A 20,435-nucleotide genomic window follows, 5' to 3' on the forward strand; every position below is an offset into this window, starting at 1 on the left:
GTATAACTGAAACAAAATTTGTTCAGGCTTTTAGGAGGAACTAATAAGTACTTGGAGAACTAGAGAACTAGAACGGATTTTTTTTTATCCTAGCCAGTGGAAAACAAAACAGAACAAAACAAAACACTTATCAGCTGAAATGCCTTTAATACTGACCATCCAGGACTAAATTAACTTATAAAGTGAATACAAATATCCTATATTATCATCAGTTTTTCTTGAAGGATTCAGTACTTTGGAATGTTTCCTAAGAAACTGCCTATACAAATCACTTCAATAAAACAATCAAAATGAAGGAAGAAGGTATCTTTATTCTGATTTTAAACCCTGCAGCACTCTAACTTGCTTGTACAAAAGGTACAACTAACTATAACACAGACAGTAGTCATTTAACTATGGTAATTAAATTAGCTCTAAGAATTAGATTAGCAGTTAACTATAAAGAGCTGTTGACAGGAAATGACATGCTCAAATTATTTTTATGTGAAATGTAATTTCAAGCTTTACCTACTATTTTCTGTATTTTTAAGGATGCTCTTTACGTGATTGATCTTAGTAAATCTGGCAGAACTCAAAATTATGTAAATGAAATTAACTCAGAAAAGATACATGAACCCTATTTGTTTCTTGCAATTCTGTGAATTGGTTCTGTTTTTCACTGACTTTTGATGAGCCCAAAGTCAGATGACAATTACACACTATCTGATGACAATTATACACTACCCACTGCCTTCGCAGTCTGTGGTCTTTTCCTCCACAAGAGAAGTCCTTGTCATTCTTGACCCACCCTTGCACTCATTTTCCCAGGTCACTATCTGAGTCAAACTCCCCAGCCACCTTTTTGTCCTGGTTTGTAGATGGGTTTGTCCGTCTGGATGAAGAGAGTGTTATCCACATTTTCGATTGCCACTGATCTTCTCTCAGCTAAGTTGACTGTGGAGCCTTTGGCAGAGAAAGAAATGAATGCCAAGGGGTCAGAACCAGCAGGAGGAACCTGGAAAGAAACAAAACCCCAAAAGAAATGTGTTAAATGAGGCATGTTGAGGTGCCCTGACGCTTTGGATTCTTGAGTAAGATACTGCCTGTGAAGTGAATCATTAATAGCTTGTGCTAAGTCATGAGAAACCCCACATTTACCAGTGACATAGTCTCTGGTAAACTATGCTGTGGAAATCTCTGTCACCATGTAGCAAGGTTTTAAGCTATGCCCTATCCTAAGCATTTCCTCATCTCATGTAGCTACGTGCCTACAGGCAAGTTTCCTAGCTGTACAGCTTAGTTCTGAAGTGTTTATCCTGCTGCATTCTGGAAGACATAATCTTGGGTCTCCTCTGTCATATTTGTCTTGATCTTGCAGAGTCATAGAAAAGGGAATGAGCATTTCCCTTCTGGATTCTCCAGTGACTCGACAATTCTCCCTTAGCAATTATGACAGTTCCATAGGACACATGCACCTGGGATGGCAATTAAAAGCATTTTCCTATTCACTCTATGAATGGAGATGAAAAGCCTTTCTCCAGCTCTCCTCTACAGCCCAAATATCTTTCTTTTCTTTTTTTTTCTTTTTTTTTCCTGTCTTTATTGTCAGCTTTTCCAACAGCTTTTTATTATTTTTTTTTGTCATATTGTATGCCTGCACTTTTCACCTTTATGCTCTCACTGACAAAGACAGTGGCACTGAAATATTTCCAGCTTCTACACCCTCTTTAGTAGTCTCAAAAGAGAAAATACCTTGAACTCGCAACACTTGAAGAAATCATTCTTTGTTACAAACTCCTCAAAGAGAGTTGTCTGGATGTTGTTGTATTCCAGGACAACACTCAGTGACAAAGGCTCGCTGAGGCTGTGGAACTGCACACAAGCGGTCTGTGGAGAGTCGCTCCTCACTACTGTTGGTACCAGCAGCACATACTGACTGCAAGAAGGCAAGACCAGTTCAGAGAGTTCAGTCATAGAGGAACGCAATAACAAACAGGACAGGAAAACGCCACAGAAATGCTATACATATGAAAGAAATAATGCATGACAGAGCTGATGATTTGGGTCTTCAACACAATATGAATCACAGTCTTTTCTTGGTAATTGGATCCATTCCCTCCTTTCCCTCCACCTCCAGCTTTGCTCACTCATATTGTCTTTATTGCTATTTTCACTTGCTTAAGTCAGAATGGATGATATTCAAAGATCAAAAGTAAAATAACAATAAAAAAATAAAACCAACAGTGTATCTGACAAAGCTAAACACTTCACAGTGCTTTCCTTTAGCACTTCTGAGAAGGGTTAAATCCCCTTCTCAAATGGTGTATTTTTGAAAACTGTCACTGAAATCTTTGATTTTCATAAAGCCATAGACACCAACAGTGCTGTATAAGCCCTCATAGCACAGCAAGTGTAGAAATAACAGTAACAATAATAGCAACAGGATTACTGTTTAGCATAGCTCCTTGGAACCAGACATTATCTGCCCTATAGAACACTCTCACTCTGTACTGCCAATATGTACTTCTCCCTGATCATTAGTATTACTTGCTAACCTAGTATTGAATGTCCTCTCAATGCACTTCAGGTTTCACCTACTCTGGTTCTAGGTTTCTGTCACTCAGATCAGATTTTGTAGCAGTTTTATGATGGAGAACATCATTCCAAACCATACTTCAATGTAATCTACTTCAATTTCAAACATATTTCAGAATCTAGGTTACATTACATAGCAATGTTCCATGATAAATTAACTAGAAGGAAAAAAACCTGAAATAAATTTTGTTTCATAAAAACACATAAGGTATTATCTCTTACGGTTCAGAAGACACTGTGGTTATCCAGCTCAAGCAGAAAATACTGAGAAGTATCCTTGACCACATCTCTGTCCTTGAGGAAGAAAGAAGAGAGACTGATCTCAAGTGGACAGCCTGTCTTCTGGCTTTTAAACTGGCCTGGGATGGTGCTCCTCCTTCCCAGCTTCAGTCATATTCTAACAAAAAATATCTACATAAAATTTGCATAGGTTCATCTTCCTCTCACCTGTATGTTCTCACACTCTTAGAGTTCTCAAACAACAGATTAGGAAAGCTCTCATACTTCACATAGCTTTGTGAGCTAGCCAGACCGGTTCCTGGCAATCTGTTTTATTGAAGCTTAGCTCTGTGATTAACGTCATTGTGTGAGGGTTGCTTAATGTTTCAACTTGTTAATTTTTGCCATTGCTAAAGTATTTCCTTGTTCTGTGAAGATTTTTCCCTAGAAACATCTCACCAAACAGAAGTAATCATAACACAGGGCTATTGTATGCCTACATAGGGATCTGGGCAGTAAAAATACAGCATACAGAAGGAAACTTCTATTCCTACTCTGTCTTTGTTACTGCACACAGTACCATTCAGGAATGGTGTTGGCTAAATATCTACCATTGTCTACCTGTCAGTGGACAGGACAAGTATATCTCTAGGGAAAGGAATTTTATAACCTTATTTTGTTTGTTCACTCATCTGTCAGTCATCTTTTTCTTCCACTCCTGCTCCCCTCATCATAGAACATTTAAGCCTGTTGGTGAATTTTAAGTAAATCTGACCAAGAAAGAGAAATTTTAGAATAGTCAAGCTATAAATATATAATCATAACATAATTCTCATTGAAAAAGACCTCCTGATATTGTCTGGTCCAATAGTTCATTTTAAGTAAGGCTAACTTCAAAGCTTATCCAGTCAAGTTTTGAGTATCTCCAGGGATGAAGAGTCCACATCATCTGCTCCCATGCTTAACCATCCATTGTTGTGAAAATATATTTTTTTTTCTTTAAATCAGAATTTCTGTTACTATATTTTGTGTCTTGTCCTTTCACTGTGCACCTCTGAGAAGAATATGTGTTCTCTATAATCCCACTTTACATAGTGGAAGACTGCAATTATGTTCCTTTTTGTTTCTCCAGGCTGAGTAAACCAGATTGTCTCAGTTTCTCTCTTTGTTCCAGACACTAACCATCCAAATTACCTTCCAATGGACTCCCTCCAGTCTACTAATGCTGTTCTTGTAGTTGGGAACAAAATCTGAAAACAGAACTCCACCTGTGGTCTCATAGTTGCTGAGTGGAGGGGAAGAGTGAATTTCCATGATGTGTTAGCTACACTCTTGCTAATACAGCCTGAACATAGAAAACTAAATAATCTGTGGTGGTAGGGGACTGCATTCACACTCTTCTGTATGAAAAGAAAAAACAAACCAAACCAACCAAAAACAACAAACAAACAAACAACAACAACAAAAGAAAACAACAAGGTATCCAATCAACATGTGTGTAACTGCAGCCTACCCTAGGTAGTTTCCCCACTTTTTCCTCTTCTTCTTCTTCTTCTTTAGACAAATAAGTGATAAAAGGGGAGAGAGAGCTGAGTAGACTGCAGGAATAATTAGGGACACAGAAGAGAGCTAGGGGCAATGAAATAAAGGTTAGGCAGTACAGGGTGGGCCTGCAGTTATCTAAGGGTTGTAAGAAGGAAATGAGAACTATTATAGTGATGTAGTACAAATAGATGTAGAACTGCTGAAAGCCCGACTATCAATTTTATTTCTCATGATATAATACATGCTTACTAATGACTCAGCCATACAGGGGTTATTATTTCTGTCAGCACAGGCAATACTCTAAACTACTCCTGTCTAACCAGCTCCTCTTTCCCAGAAGCTTTCTGATGACCAAGTTAGGACACAAACATAAGTGCCTAAGGTGCTGCTGGAACTACTGTCTATTCCCAGTGAGTTCCTAGCAAGAAACATTGCACAAAGCTTCCCCGAATGTCCTGTCACTAATGTGACAATTCTGCGTGGCAGGTGGGTGATGTGCAAACAGGGCAGAAACATTGTGAGGAAAGCAGCTGCATTGTTTACAATCAGGGCAGAAGGCAGCTAAATGCGTTGGAGATGTGTTTGCATTTGCAGCTTTGAATTACCTCAGATCCCATGTATTACTTCTAGCAGTCCACAGCTGCTAAGCAATAGACAAAGAAGAATTAAGGAAGGAGAAGGAAATGGCAATCAATTCCTAGGCTTAGGTGCAAATCGTTCCAGAACATCACCTTTTATTTAAGTGCAGCAAGCCTCTAGAGTTCTTGGCAGTAAATGAATAGACTTCAAAAAAGGAAAAGATAAGGCACTTGAAAAACTGAAATATTATGGCTTTATGTTCGGTTCAATTAAAGGGCACCTGCTTCTCTGGAAGCCTGACAATGAATTCATTACATTAGTTAAGTTACTGATCCCAGAAGACCTCATATTCCAACAGCAGAGAATTCAAACTCTCAGTCAGTATAGATCTGAAGTCATGCCTGCTTTCTGTTGTGTCAGAGAAAAAACAGTGTGCCCTGGTTTCAGCTAGGATAGAGTTAATTTTCCTCCTAGTAGCTGGTATGGTGCTGTGTTTGGGATTTAGGATGAGAATAATGTTGATAACACACCGATGTTTTAACTGTTGCAGAGCAGTGCTTACACTAAGCCAAGGACTTTTCAGCTTCTTACTCTGTTCTGCCAGTAGGCAGGCTGGGGGTGCAGCAGGAGCTGGGAGGGGACAGACCCAGGACAGCTGACCCCAACTGGCCAAAGGGGTATTCCATACCATATGGCATCATGCTGGACATATATAATATGGGGGTGGGGGGACCAGCTGCTCGGGGATAGGCTGGGCATCGGTCAGCAGGTGGTGAGCAATTGCATTGTGCATCACTTGTTTCGTACAAATTATTAGTAGTACTATTATCATTATGATTATTATTTTCCTTTCTTTTCTGTCCTAATAAACTGTCTTTATCTCAACCCACAGATTTTCACTTCTTTCCAATTCTCTCCCCCACCCCAGAGAGGGAGGTGGGAGGGTGAGTGAATGGCTGTGTGGTGCTTAGCTGCTGGCCGGGTTAAATCACAACACAGTGAAAATATGTTCAGTGGAAAAATGAAAGGCTTTCAGCAGTTCAATAGGAATGAAATAGGAATGATTTTCAGCAGTGAAGTCTTGGATTTTCCAAAAGAATGAGTAATATGTAATTACTGGCTTCTCTTTGGCAGTTCCACTTTACATTTGCATAACACTCAAGAACTGGGAGTACTTTCTGAGCTGTGACTTAACCTGAGATGAAGGACAAACAATCCAACCTGCACTGCATTACCTCTTCTCCTCCTCCATCTCCTCCTCCTCCTCCTCCTCTTCCTCCTCCTCCTCTTCCTCCTCCTCCTCCTCCTCCTCCTCCTTCTTCTTCTTTAAAAATTTGCCCCATTTTTGTCTCTAAAAGAGGTACATGAGGAGTCAGAGCCCCAGCTTCCATATCACTTATGCAAATACCTTCATCAAAGGTTCCAGACTATTTGCTAGCTTTCTAAAGGAATTCTGTTGTAATCTGAGAAATGCTTTCCCATGACACATTTATTAAACCCTTTCTGACAAAACGTTTTTTTTTTTTTTAAAAAAAGCCAACATGTCTCTTAATAGTATTGTATATATCTCAGAGATTAGATAGTTTGGATGAATTTGCCTTCATTGCCTTCCACTCTTCCAAGGCCTATCCTTACCTGCAAGGTTTTAGGCTATCAGCTGATGTCAATATGTTTGCCAGCAGCAGGCAGTGCGTAGTGCTATTGATATAGTACGCTGCATCATTTCATGTTGAATGATGGAACATTTTCTGATATTGGATGTTTTCTGTAATAACAAAGATCAGATAACATTAAGCATGGTACCACTTACATATGGAAAAGTAAACAGAACACTGTTCATTCCCAGCATGTTATCAACATCATCTTTCTGGAACATTTTTTAGACTTGCTTATTAAAAATGAGGTTTTACAACCTCATATGGAACAAAACACTTGAAATACCATTGATTTTTCTTATCTATAAAGTTTAACATATAAGGACATCTCAAAAAAAGCCTGCTGTGTCCAAAACATGAAAATAGGAGGACACTAAAGTAGCAAGGCAGGCCAAGAGAGAGTTTATAAAAGAGTAACAAAGGCATTCAAAACTAATAATAAATCTTTCTTTAAAAACAATGGGAATAGGGAGAATTCTTTTGCCAGAGAATCCACAGGGACTCATGACAAAAAGGATAGAAGATAAGGTCAAGAAGAGTGCAAGAGCAGTACAATTACTGTTACTCACTATTGTTTTAGTTAATCTAACACATGTTAAATATAACTGTATTTAAAGAAACTATTTTATATAAAAAAATCCATTTCTCAAATAATAACCAACAATCTATGGACAATGTATTTCTGATGCTTTAGTTACGTCACTGCCATTCTGAATTAGCTCAAAATCTTCAAACAAAATACTGATTTAACTTAAGGCTTGGTTATTACAGACTTTTGCCATAAAGGACCATGAACATGTATTTCACTTGATCACAGAGGACAAAAACAGAACATTTTGAAGGGTAAAAACCAAACCAAACTAAACCAACCAACCAACCAACCAAAACAAACAAAGAAACAAACAACAAACAAACAAAAAAAAACAACCAAAGAACTTCCTTCAACAGAAAAGTTTTCCAGTCTTTACTATATCCCTTGTTCTTTTACTCACATTTTTCTTTGTTTTAGATGGAGATAGATGAAAAAAGGCAAAGAGTAATTGAGTTAAAATAAAGAAACGGACTTCAGACTTTCCTTTTTGAAAAACCAACATCTCAGATTTTGTATTCTATTATAAAGAAAATGTATTAGAATCAGTTCCTCCAGATTCAGATTTTAAATAACCTACCACTCTCTGTGGTTAAAGGAGATAATTTGGGGTCTATATATAACTTTTCAAAGAGAACAGTAAGTCTGCCCCTACACTAGCCCATTCAGCAATCACCCATTTCATAAGATACCCTTGTTTTCACTCTCCTGGAAACTTGCAAACTCTGTAAGTCAAAAGAATATTTTGCAATTCCAGGAAAGCAGAGCTTGACACATGAAAAAATTGCTGTTCTTACTGCTTTGAGATGATCCTTGGTAATAGAGATTTCACAAGGTATGCTCAGTGTGAAGTTGTAGCTGAGCCATGAGCCAGAACAGACCCTCACTCCTTAGTCTGTAGCATCAGCTAGAATCAAGTCAGAACAGACATCAGAGAGCAACAGTTTCCTGGCTCTTTGGTGCAATGGATCACTACCAAAGAATCACAAAGACAAGTGAACTACTACATGCAGGTAAACAGGCATCTTGATCATGAAACTGCTAATTGAAAACACTACAAAGACTATATGACATCATGGATAAGCTAAGAACTAGTTAATAAGTCTTATAAGATGCCAGTGGTTCAGGCGAATCACTAGTTTAAATAAAAGATACTATTTAAAGTGATGACATCCCACTTTGTATTTTAAGACCTGCTTTTCCCAGTCTTTTGAGTAATGTGTGAGTAATGGCTACAGCACGCCTCTCAACTCTCAGACTTCCATTTAGTACAAGACATTTTTTTCAAGCATGTTATTTCCTATAACAAAGGCTTACAGGCTGCAGAAAATGTCTTCCTGATGGTATGACCTAACCGCAGTTTGCCACATGTACCTCCTGTGGTACCCACTGTAACTTTGTAAAGGGTAACACTAAGCAAGCTAACCTGTAAGTGACCAGAAACTAGAAAATACTTCAAAAGCAATTCTTCAGGCAGCAAAAACAAGGCTTTTGCATCTGCCTGAAGAGCTTGTCACTCTTGCAAGGATCAGGGAACAATGATTACCCAGCTCAAATTATTTTGTCCACCTCACCTTTTCTAAACAATGGGATCACCCTGCACTCATCTTCTTGAAGAACCTTCGTTTTGCAGGAGAAACACCTTAAATGCTACAAAGCCACAAGAGGGTTTTACAACCTTTCTACACCTGTATACTCTCACACATCACCACTGCCACAGGTACACATCATGTGGTCATGATCTGCTCTTTCACCAAAATCTCATTTTCTGTGTATCTGGGTATTTTCTGCACTATCAGATCACCTGGCTCCCATGACCTGGTTCCTAGTTTGTCCACCTTAGATGATATCAATTCACCCAAGTGAACCATTATGGAATGAACTAACCAGTTCTGTAGATAATTCATGGCAGGTACCAATACTTGAGTCATGAGGAGTTGGACCCATCAACATTAGGTCTGCTTTTTGTTTTGCCAGTAGGCTTTGCACTTGCAGTCACCTCCACATGCCTCCACTAGGCATGTCAGGACATGTAACACATAGACCTGTGGATTACAGCAAAATCCTCATGTTATTTCTGCATTTACAGAGAAGACGTGGCCTAAGACTGTGCAATTCTGACACCAATTTGTTCTAGAGCCCTGAGTTGGTGGACATAGGACATTTATCATCACATGGTTTAATCAGAGAGCCCTCCCTAAGGAAGATGCATTTAGCAGTGGAGATACTGTCTCCGTTGTCTCCTTTTGACTGTCCATTAGTTACAGCAGGAAATACGGGTGCAGGACACGTGGTATTGAGGAGGGTCACTTTTCTCTGGTGAAGTGGAGGCAATCTATTTACATAGATTACTCTCAGTGGAGTCGCTCTTTCCTACTGCTGACTTGAAAATCTGTAGTTCATACGGAGTAATTTGAGCCCTACAGATCTGCTTGTGGGGTAGTGACCAGCAGCAGCCGATTAAAAATTACTTCAGTGTGAGATGCTTAGATAACACACAAGCTCCAAAATGCAATACAGGTCATCCTATTTCATTGTCTAAAATAAAATATTCAGCCTATAGAATGAAAGAAAACGAAGCACGGTACAGTCAAGGGTTGGGATCTTAATCACAATGCGTCAGAAATAAAATGAGCCAGAAATAAAATGTGAAACACATTTCCGTGTTTTAACTACCAGATTTTTCTTTCTCAATCAGCTTGTTGATAGGACCTGATGTTTGAGAAGCACTGGGTTGCATCACAGATGATCAGATGCAACAACAAAAACTTGATTAATAGCTGCCTTCACTCAGTAACAAAAGGAGCTCAACACCAAAACTCATCTGATGTCGAAAGTTGGATATTTTCACTGTTATGAGGACAAGAAGCTACTTTTGACAATGAGATCTCAAACCAAATGACAGAAATATATCAAAAGCAATTTTTTAATTCCAAAGTTACTTTTGGAATTTCATCTATCTTTATATAGCATATCCAAGCCATGGAAATCATTGCCTATCTTTATTAAGTGACTTGATAATATTTTGATTTCAAGAGAGTGGTAAATTGAAGGAAACAAATAAAAGTTAACTAGTCTTACATGAAAGTAAACTGTCTGAATGAAGTGAAGGCTATCTTTGCTTTCTAGGCATATTTGTTCTTGGTTCCTTCTGTACAGAAGCTTAAAACAGTTGCTCTTTCCTAAGCTATTAATGATCAGAATTATATCCACATTGCCATGGAGAACAGCTCTTGGATTTATCCAGAGAAAATTAAGAGGAGAAATCCTTTATGAGAGTTTGGAAACTGAAAGATCAACATGAAAGCATTATAACAATCAGAATATTGTGTTTTAAGATGAACAGCAGGAAATGGATATTGTTAGTTTATGTGACAAAAAGCTCCTCTGCACATCCATAAAGGAGCAGAGAGAAACAATGGCAGATGGAGGAACCTAAATAATACTGTATCCCAGCTAACACTTGGCCCATCAGCTCATTAAAGGCCCATCTCCAAGGGTACAATGGCATCTGGGAACCCAAATTAAGGACTCAGAAGAATGGACACCCTTCCTGGGCCCCTCCCAGGGCTGTCTCAGCCCCCATGTTCCAGGTGTGAAACCCATCACTAGACAAACTGAGTATCCAAGCCCAGCTGCTGGAGGTACCTTCTACATACGCTTATGTGCTTCCCACCAGTGGACCTCTACCCAGCTCAGCCAGAGAGGGAAGCAGGGGGGAGGCTGTTGGTGCTGTTTGTGTTCTTGAGAGTGCTCCGTGTGTCTGTGTAGATCTGTGTGGCAGCCACGTATGTGTATATATATATAATATATATATATACGTATATGTGGTGTATGTGTGTGTTTGTGTGTGTAATAGGAATAACATGCTCAGCCTCGCTACTGGCTGCACCTGAGAGCAAGGAGCTGCAACAACTTCACCTCTGTTGGGCAATGTACCCAATATGCAGTATGTTAAAAGACTGAAACTCAACAGAAAGCTCTGTATACTGATTAGGGAAAGACACGTCATGAAAGATGTCAAAGACATGAAATACCTATCTTAGGAACTGCTAAGGGTAGTGACATTTGTACAGAACTCAGTGAAGATTAGCAAATTCATCCAAGACAGCAGGAAAAATAGAAATGGAGCTAAGTATTGTGGCTCTGTGCTGCTGTGGCTATATAAGCAGAAGGTGGGGGTCTGCATTTCAGTTTTAACTGCAGTATATATGATACATTGTCTACTGCACAAAGCATCTTTCAGAGTGTTAATAATGTGGTCTCTGCAAAATATAGTACATTGAAAGACAAGCTATTGCGAGTTTGTGACAAAAAAAAAAAGCATGTTACGTGAAATCCACTTCTGTGTAAACTTGAACTTTCCTAACAGGAATGGAAGATGGACAGAAGCACCAGTGTTCCAGTATCTCTCTGCTCATCCCTATAAATATAAGGAATTTATTAACACTACTAGCTGCTGAAAGCAAATGTTTAGGGACACTGACAACTGAAAGAAAATCTGAAGATCCCCAGAACTGAGCTGTGTCACCTTCCAGTCTGCAACAGTATGCCTAGGGACTGGTGCTGCTGTGGAAAAAGCTACTGAATTCGGACTGCTAAGACAAGACTCAGACATTAAAAGGATATCCTGCATCTGAAGGAATAAGCCCTTACCACCACAGAGACACCGATCACTACATGGTTTCCCCATACTAAAATGAATGCCATCCTCACCATGTGTATAATCATTATAATCCTGGATTACACTGTTGTGTTGTAGCCATCTGCCCTTTGCTCTTCAGGCTGAAGAGAAGTAAAAATTGTAGTTCCTGAGTGAACACAAGAACTGGTCCTACTGCATAAGTCAGGACTGTCCTGGACAGAGAGGAATGAGACCCTCCAACCACAGACTAAAGCTACGGTGGTGGTGTTACAGCCATAGGATCTTCCCCTGTGGCTCTTGGACAACAGTGCCAAAATACCCTTACAATATGTACAGAGTGGCATCATTATAAACCATGATTACAGTTTTCATAATCTGGGAATGATTACTCAGTAATTAAGGAGCTATCACACACAGTTCTCTGGATGACGTGCTTGCTACTGCCAGGAATTGGGAGTGGTGAGCACAGGCGTGGCATGAAGTGCATGGATGAGCAAACAGGAGGCAAAGGGAAACTAAATGGAAAGCTGACATCGGATAGATGCTCCTGTGTCAAACAGAGCAAGGCAAATACTGAAAAATGCTGAAGACAAATGCTGAAGAAGAGGCAGATGGGAAAGACTGCTAAGGAGAGAGAGGAGATGAACCAGCAGCAAGTTGGTGGGGGTGACCGTAGACGTATCTCCTGTCAGCAGGCTGGAGCTGGGCAGTGGGCGACCAACTTCTCAGGGACTCCAGGAGCTGCCTGAAGACCTGCTCTGCAAGGCTATGACACCTGCAACCTCCTTGCATTGTGCTAATGGAGAAGCTCTGGCTTTCCAGGCAGCAGGCAAAGCTTTTCAACCAGAAGAGGGGAGAAGATTATGCTTTACCATAGCACTATGTGGAGTCAATAGTCTCTGTAATTCATCTATTTCTCTTCTGTATTGCCCCAGAAGGGAGCTGTTGGGCTGTGGGGAACCCCTAGCTTTGCAGTGCTGTCCCTCCCAGTGGGTGAGGAGAGCTGAGGGGACAAATCTCAGTGGAGCATCCCATGGAGTTCATGGGAAAAGTGGCCAGGCCACGCACCCCCAGACCCTGGGCTGGACTGCCATGACTGCTACAGAGGGGAAGTGCCCAGCCCTGGACTGGCAGGGAGGGATGTGCTGGGGACAGGGCTGGGGGCAGCACAGTCCGGGAGTAGTCTGCACTCTGCATGTCCTGGTCCTTTGCACAGCTGACAGGACAGGGCCATTGGGAGCTGGCATGTTCCCGAGCTGCACCCTGCCCATTGCTACCCTGCCAAGCCCTGGTGGGATGAGCTGAGAGGCTCAGTCAGAAGCAGGAAGCAGCTGTCATGGTGGGACACCAGCATCCTGGGACTTGTAAGGTGACTGAGAGTGGCAAGGTAACTGCAGAGATACAAGGAGGAGGTTTACAGCATCAGCATCAACCCACAGAACGGAATCATCTCACTGCAACTTCAGATGTGTTGCCCTTCCACAAGGAGATTTAAAATAGCTTTTGTGCCTCCACTAACCAAACCATAATGAAAACCCAAAAGTGCTGCCAGTGAGGTTACAATACACCTTTCTGGCACAAGTGGGCAAGTAGCATGTTGTGCCCCACAGGAAAATGCTCTGTAAATTCACAAAAAGAGGTACCGAAGAAAGAAGTAAGTAAAATTTGTTATCTGTGTTAAGGAGTGTAACAAGCACTTCAGTGAAAAGCCTGAGAACCAAGCAGACCAAAACTTCCAAAGCTGTGAGTGGAGTAGGAAGCATCAGCTCTCAGATCATTTACAATTTTTTCTTGCTATTGGTGTACCTTTTAGTAAATCTTTCTGGCAGTATATTCAGACACTCACAAGACCTCCTTTATGTCACCTACTCTCAGAGAAGGGCAGCTGATTGTTAATTCATAATCCTGCACTAAAATGGGCTGGCAGGCTAAAAGCATGCCATTAATAAGAAAACAAAAACAAAAATTAAAAGTGGAGACTAGTCTCTACTGCAGTCTACTGAAATTAATAATCTTCAGTTGAGTTAGGCAATTAGTGTTTCCATGTGTGCATTTTTTCCTGAAGCCTAGCTCTGTACTGTTGGGCCTCCTTTAAAGGACACTTGGTTCCTTCTTGGTCACAATGATTTCCCTGCTTTCACCTTCCACAAGCAGAGATTGTTCCAAGTGAATGAGTTTTTTCAGGCCTTTGCTGACTCAGAATTTACATCAGATTTTTTTTTATTTTATTATATATATATATTTATGTTTAATATCTTGCAAAGACCTTGAATTTTAGATTTTGTCTCTTGCAGATGGTCTCCTTCTCTTGCTGAGTTAGCACAGTGGTGTCTCTCAGATGAGATAGAATAATGCAGCCTTTGCCAAGCCTGCTCTGAATTTTTTATTGAATGTTGAACTTGCAACTTGATATGAGCTGCAAGTGTTCCTCTATGCAGTTGAATTGCAATGGGATGTGCTACTTCTCTGGAGGAGTGAGCAGTAAAGTGAACTATATCGAAATGTACCTTTTGGTCCCATGGAAGGGCAGATATAATAAGTAGACCAGTTAGTTTCTCTCAAGATTTACAGCACAGCCTTTCTTACTAGCAGTGTTTTGAGGGAAGATGGGAATTCTCTTTCCAGCTTAGCAGCTTCCTGTAGTCTGTAAGAAATGTTGACTTCATTGTTTTGGACAGCTTGGATTCTGATGTGCTGTCTTATGGCTGATTCAAAGCATATTTTAATTAAAAGCTACTTCTGTAATCTGTTTAACATGCAAATATGGTTTCCGAGGGACTTAATGAAACTGCATTGTGTTCTAGAGTTCAGTCTCTTCAGCCTGCTGGAGAAGGGAAACTTGCACGTCAGTTAGTTGAGCTCTGATGTTTAAACACCAGCTGTAAGAGAATGTGTCCAAGTCACTGTACCTGTTTTCAACACATAGCACTACTTGACAATTAGTTGACATGTGGCGTTGAATGAAGTCACAGTCTCTATGAACTAGAGAGTAACTGCAACAAGGTTATGGTAACTGCAACACACTGAGTGCAATGACACTTCTCAAATACCTGGCTCATTTATTGAATGTCAGGTTTTCAAATCCCTCTCATGTTTCAGATTTTAATTAAAGTAAACAGTTATCTAAAACTGTCAGCTTTTTTATCAATAAATGAAAGAAATGTGTTCTGTATGCTGTCTATATCTGCTGAATGTAAATTTGCTGTGTCTGATTCAATCTCTATGGCACTGACTTTGGATTTGTTCCTTTCTGCATTTTGCATAATTGCAATATTGTCTGCTTTGAAATGATTTCACAGGGGCAAAACTACTCATCTGACTTCTCTTTATCACTGTCTTAAAGTACTAGCATCCAACAAGGGAGGCTGTTCCACTCTGCTACTGCTTGACTTTGGGGAGAATACAGATCAACACTTGAGTGATGCTTGCTGTCCAGGGCTTGCAGTCTGAGCTGCACTTGTATTTACACAAGTCAGGAGGAGCATAGCTGAGGATATCTGATTCTTCAGTGCACATAGATGATCCAGCATTCAGCTACTATCTCTACATCAGCATGACCTGTAGGGGCAGGATGTGACTCCAGTAGTTTTGTCATATCATATGCTTTTATTCCTTCTGAAAACATGTACTATATTAAATCAGACTTTGAAGATGTCAATCTCCTCTTTTCTTTAAAAGGGGGATGTAGTATTTACAACAGAGTCCCACCTTTCCCATAAGTTTGTGAAAATCATAGTGCTGTAGGTAAAATACCTGCAGCAGGCCAGCAGATGAGCATTCTCATCTTAATTTCTTTCTTGGTGTAACAGTTTCCTTGCTGCAAAAACCTAGGTGGACACTGCCATTATATGCTCTGTTCTGCCCTCTTGGCTGTCTAGAAAGTTTATGGTGAGGTTTGGAAACAAGTCTCAAACTGAAGACTATGTTCTCTGTGACCTAACCCATCATTGCACAGAGAATGTCTAAACTGCTGGAGATCGCTGCCGCTAGGGTGAAGTACCTGACTGATTGTTTTGCAGTTGTCTCCCTACAGATGTGCATTTGGTAATGCTGAGACGGTAACCATTTCTTTTTTCCTTGTGTAGTCCCTTTGTATGGCAGAGAAACAGTTTGAGCTGAATGAGAGAAGAATATTCTTGCAAAGTGAATTTTTTTTTTTTTTTGCAGAGTTCCACAGTGATTTGATACCACCTGCAGTCTTGATATCAGTGATAGACAGGAATAATGTTTATTCTTGGGTAACAAGTGGTCATGTTGGAAGCCTGCATGAGTATGGGAAGGTTTTTCTCTCCCTTGAAGATAGATTTCTGTTATCCTGATTTCAACATGGACAAGAGAGGCTTTGTTCCACCTTACCCAAGAGGATCAAATGCTGGGTGAGACAGACCTGTTTTTCCACAATGGCATCGAAATGCAACCCTCATCTCAAGCTTCATCTGTTCTTCTGACAAGGCAGGTTTCAAAAAGAATTGTCTACTAATACTCCTATCCTAGTGGAGCAGGTATTTCACAGTTGGGGGACACTGAAAGACTCTTTGGTTTAGAATAATTGCCGACATCCAGGAAGTGGAATAACAGCATGTATGTACAAAGCTCAAATATATGATACCTCTTGTGCTGGTATATTTTGATCCTAGAGACACTGCCTCCTCCCTGAGTGACTGATGAAACTGAATCACATCATGATTTAAAATTGGGAGCTAAGTTTTTTGAAAACTTTGCATTTCAATTGGCTCTTTAGTTTCTCAATCATGACGAACACAGGCTGCTGTTCAGAAATCATTCTTGAGTCACTCGTCTCATTCAGACAGAAGTTAAAGTGTTAGATGCAGACTGATATTTCTGTAAGTCCTGTTGGTCTGATGTGCTCATTAGCAACATACAGTACATCCTAAATATTTGCACATTCAAATACTGTTCTTAAAACAGCCTGTTTTAAATTAAACCATCTATTTATGCATCAAGCTGAGGGAGAGAGCAGAAATAGAGGTACCAAACCCTTCTGTTTCCCTGGACCTGGTCTGCATAACATGTGATTAATTAAAAGACCAGTGTTTTGTATAAAATTTCAGTGTAAGATGTTTCAGTTGTTATCTTGGCCTATAGCACAAATTGGCATCAGTTTCTGAAAAAAAAATGGCAAAAAATGACTGGAGGAGGAAGGACATAAAGTTGAAAAGGTGAGGGACTGTCTGTTACATCTAGAGATAACTGCCAAGAAACCTCTGTTTTCTTTGCTCTTCTTTCAGGATGAAAAAGTTATTCTGATGGACAGAGACTGCCTGTTTTTACCCCGGGGCCAAGAACAATAACAAGACTCACAGGAACGGTGTGTGCCAGATGCTTTTTGAGATCAGACTAACTGGGATTATTGTCACTGATGCTAAGTGGATGGAAATATTCATTTATATTGACTATCATTATTGACTTTTTCTCTTCCTCCTCTGCTCTAATACAAAAGGAAAATATTATTTTCCAACTTTCCCATGCTCTGGGTATTTTTCCTATCTGAATAGCAGGCCATTCATCTAAAGAAGTAAGCAAGCATATGTGGCAATAATCAGTTGCTAGATTAGGAAGACTTTTAGAAAGGAACTCTGTAAGTGAAATGGGTTCCTTTGAAAAGGTAGTTGGGCTCCTCAGTCATTTCAGTACTCCAGAAACTGCTGCCCTTGGTATCTAGCTTTCGGAATGCAATTGTGAAAAAGTCTTGGCAGGGGACATGCATGTACTGCTCCCATGTGAGGCAGCTGTTCTCAGGACAAGTTGAGGCAGAGCTAGGCTTGTCCTGCCCTGGATTGCTCCAGGCCTGTCTTGGCAGTCAAACACTGAGCATTGCTAATGATGTAGGCTGGGTTTGCAGTCTCAGCTGAACTGGAAGAAGTAAAGGTATTAGGGCACTTGGGTGCTGCAGATAAATCAAATATACCTGTCTTATCATATTAGTGGGGGATGAATAATTTGGAAAGGTGGTCAATTTACACTGTGCCTGAATTTCAGAGGCAGATTCTGGACTTTAATGCTTTTATTCTGATTTTCAGCTGAAGAAGGGTCACGTTTTTGCACGGTTCGAGTAGGAATGTGCATATACATGCATGATTTACACCAACTAGAATTAGCTGGAATCATGTTTTTAAATAATAAAAATAATAATAATAATAATAATAATAATAATAATAATAATAGAGATCAAATGCTAACAGTTTTTAACCTTGTTTTCAGTGGAGAAGAAAGTTCATTTAGATTTGATGCAGAATTCCATTTCTACTGCAAGCGTTCAAGCCAGTGTGCCCATATATGTACAAAGGTTTGTGCTCTCTTAGTTTTCATGGAGACAGTGCAAACCTCCAAAAGATGAATGAATATTCTTATTTTAATCCTCAAATACTCTGTGTTTTCTGGAATCTGCAATAAGATGGTTCCGTTTACAATTCAGCACTCTGCTGTAAGACTGTTCTGCATATATACTAGGCATAGATGTTCTCAGTACAGAAACAGAAGGCAAAGACTTACAGGTAACAGGTAGCTTTGGAAGGAAGTAAAAGAGAAATTAGCTCAAAGGAAATGAGGCTTTATTATTCCTTGAGCGTTCTGACCATTTTTCTTGAAAATCTGAATCCGTACTTCCAAATGTGCATCCAACTTTATTGAATGGCTTGAATTTGATCTTTATAATAGCACCCTGCTCTTTCGTGGGTGCTAGTTTCAGTCATAGCTGAATACTGCTGCTGTGCTCCAAACATAACTCTTCAATCACATTGATGTGACCCTCAAGAATCAAAATATTTCTGGTGAAATGACACCTTGGGTATCAAGTTTTGTGGAGTAATTTCTGATGTGAGCATTGTGACCAGAACTGACCTGCTGACCTTCTCCTGTGTATTTGCATGTATGTGCACATGTATTTGCATATGGCCAAGCAGTTAGCCAAGTGGAGTGATATGGGTTAAAATTAAATCTTGTAGCTTAGTTCTATGTTGAATTAGATCAGCAATACAGCATGCAGTTAATTTTGTAGTTTTGTGAATGTTTGTGGAGGTACACACGATGTTGTGGTTTAACTCCAGCAGGCAGCTAAGTACCACACAGCTGCTCTCTTCCTCTCTCCATGGCAGGATGGGGGAGAGAATTAGAAAGTTAAAAGTGAGAGAACTCACAGGCTTAGATAAAGATGGTTTATTAGGTGAAGGAAAACCTGTGTGTGCAAATGAAAACAAGGTATTCATTCACTACTTCCCATTGTCAGGCAGATGTTCAGTCACTTCCAGAAAAGTAGGGCATATCACATGTGATGGTTTCTTGGGAAGATAAACACCAACACTCTGATTGTGCCTCCCTTCCTCCCTCTTTCCACCAGCTTTTATTGCTGAGCACAACATCATATCGTATGGGATATCTCTTTGGTCAGTCTGGGTCAGCTGCCCTGGCTGTGTCCCCTCCCAGCTGCTTGTGCACTCCCAGCTTCCTTGCTGGTAGGGCAGCATCAGTAGAAAGTCTTTGACTCTCTGTAAGCACTCTCTGCAACAGCTAAAAACATTGGTGTATTATCATCACTATTTTCATCAAAAATGCAAAACACAGAATTATGCAAGCCTCTACAAAGACAATTAACTTTTTCAAACAAAGCCATGACACAAGAGTAAGCAGCAACTGCTTTTAGTGATTTAAATTGGCCATGGGATGGCAGCTTTCTGGTGTTAATCCACAGTGGAAATTTGGTTATTAAGTACGTTATATATGTGTCCATTTTCTGGCTCATTACTATTGGGTTATGTAGCAAGAAGATTTTTCAAACACAGGCTACTCAATGTCAACCTCCACCTGTTCTGAAGAAGTCTGATAAATGGAGTATCCTGGAGTATCAATATGGATTACAGAGCTGTGGGAGCAGCAGTTAGGGACTCAAGAGCACAGGCAGTTTTTTCATCAATCCTCCTGGTTAAAGGGAAACAATTTGAAAGGGCCAATCGATTCTGGCAAATCAACAGATGGTTAAAGGACTGATGTCACAGAGAGGAATTCAGCTACACAGACTGTGGGACTCACTTTGAGAAACCTGGTCTGCTAGGGGCTGATGGGGTCCACCCATCAGAAAAGGGGAAGAGCATCTTTGGTCATAGGCTTGCCAAACTGGTGAAGAGGGCTTTAAACTAAAGTTGCTGGGGGAGTGGAACCTCAGTCCATACCATTCATGCCAGTTTGATGCCAGTGTCAGTGACAAAGGGGCCCAAGAAAGCTGGTTAATATCCAAGGATCACCTCCACCAAGCTCAGGAGCAAAGCATCCCAAAAAGGATGAAGACAGGCAAAAATGCCAGGAAGTATGCATGGATCTACAAGGAGATCCTGGCCAAACTCAAGCGGAAAAAGAAGGCCTACAAAGGGTAGAAGCAAGGACAGATAGCCTGGAAGAATACAGAGAAATCATCTGAGCAACCAGGGATCAGGTTAGGAAAGCTAATGTCAAGGACAAGAAGGAGGGGTTCTATAGGTACATTGGTGATAAAAGGAAGACTAGGGAAATTGTGGGCCCTCGCCTGAAGGAAATGGGAAAGCAGATTTCCTGGGATATGAAGAAGGTACTCAACGGCATTTTTGCTTCAGTCTTCACTGGCAAGAGTTCAGCCCAA

General features: G+C 40.3%; 1 protein-coding gene across 2 annotated transcripts in view; it reads right to left on the bottom strand.

Moving 5' to 3' along the window:
- LOC106048083 (ovostatin-like) overlaps positions 1–3,036 on the bottom strand; it is a 30,256-nt gene extending 27,220 nt beyond the window's left edge. For both annotated transcript variants that reach the window (XM_048052980.2, XM_013199876.3), the window contains exons 1-3: positions 2,797–3,036; positions 1,732–1,915; positions 838–994 (exon numbers count right to left, since the gene is read on the bottom strand). In XM_048052980.2, coding sequence (XP_047908937.2) covers positions 838–994; positions 1,732–1,915; positions 2,797–2,861 — 406 coding nt within the window. In that variant the 5' untranslated portion in view covers positions 2,862–3,036. The remainder of the gene's footprint in view (positions 1–837; positions 995–1,731; positions 1,916–2,796) is intronic.
- Between the last annotated feature and the right edge of the window lie 17,399 nt (positions 3,037–20,435).

The sequence above is a fragment of the Anser cygnoides genome, chromosome 1 (genome assembly GCF_040182565.1).
Source record: "Anser cygnoides isolate HZ-2024a breed goose chromosome 1, Taihu_goose_T2T_genome, whole genome shotgun sequence".
Classification (NCBI taxonomy): Eukaryota; Metazoa; Chordata; class Aves; order Anseriformes; family Anatidae; genus Anser; species Anser cygnoides.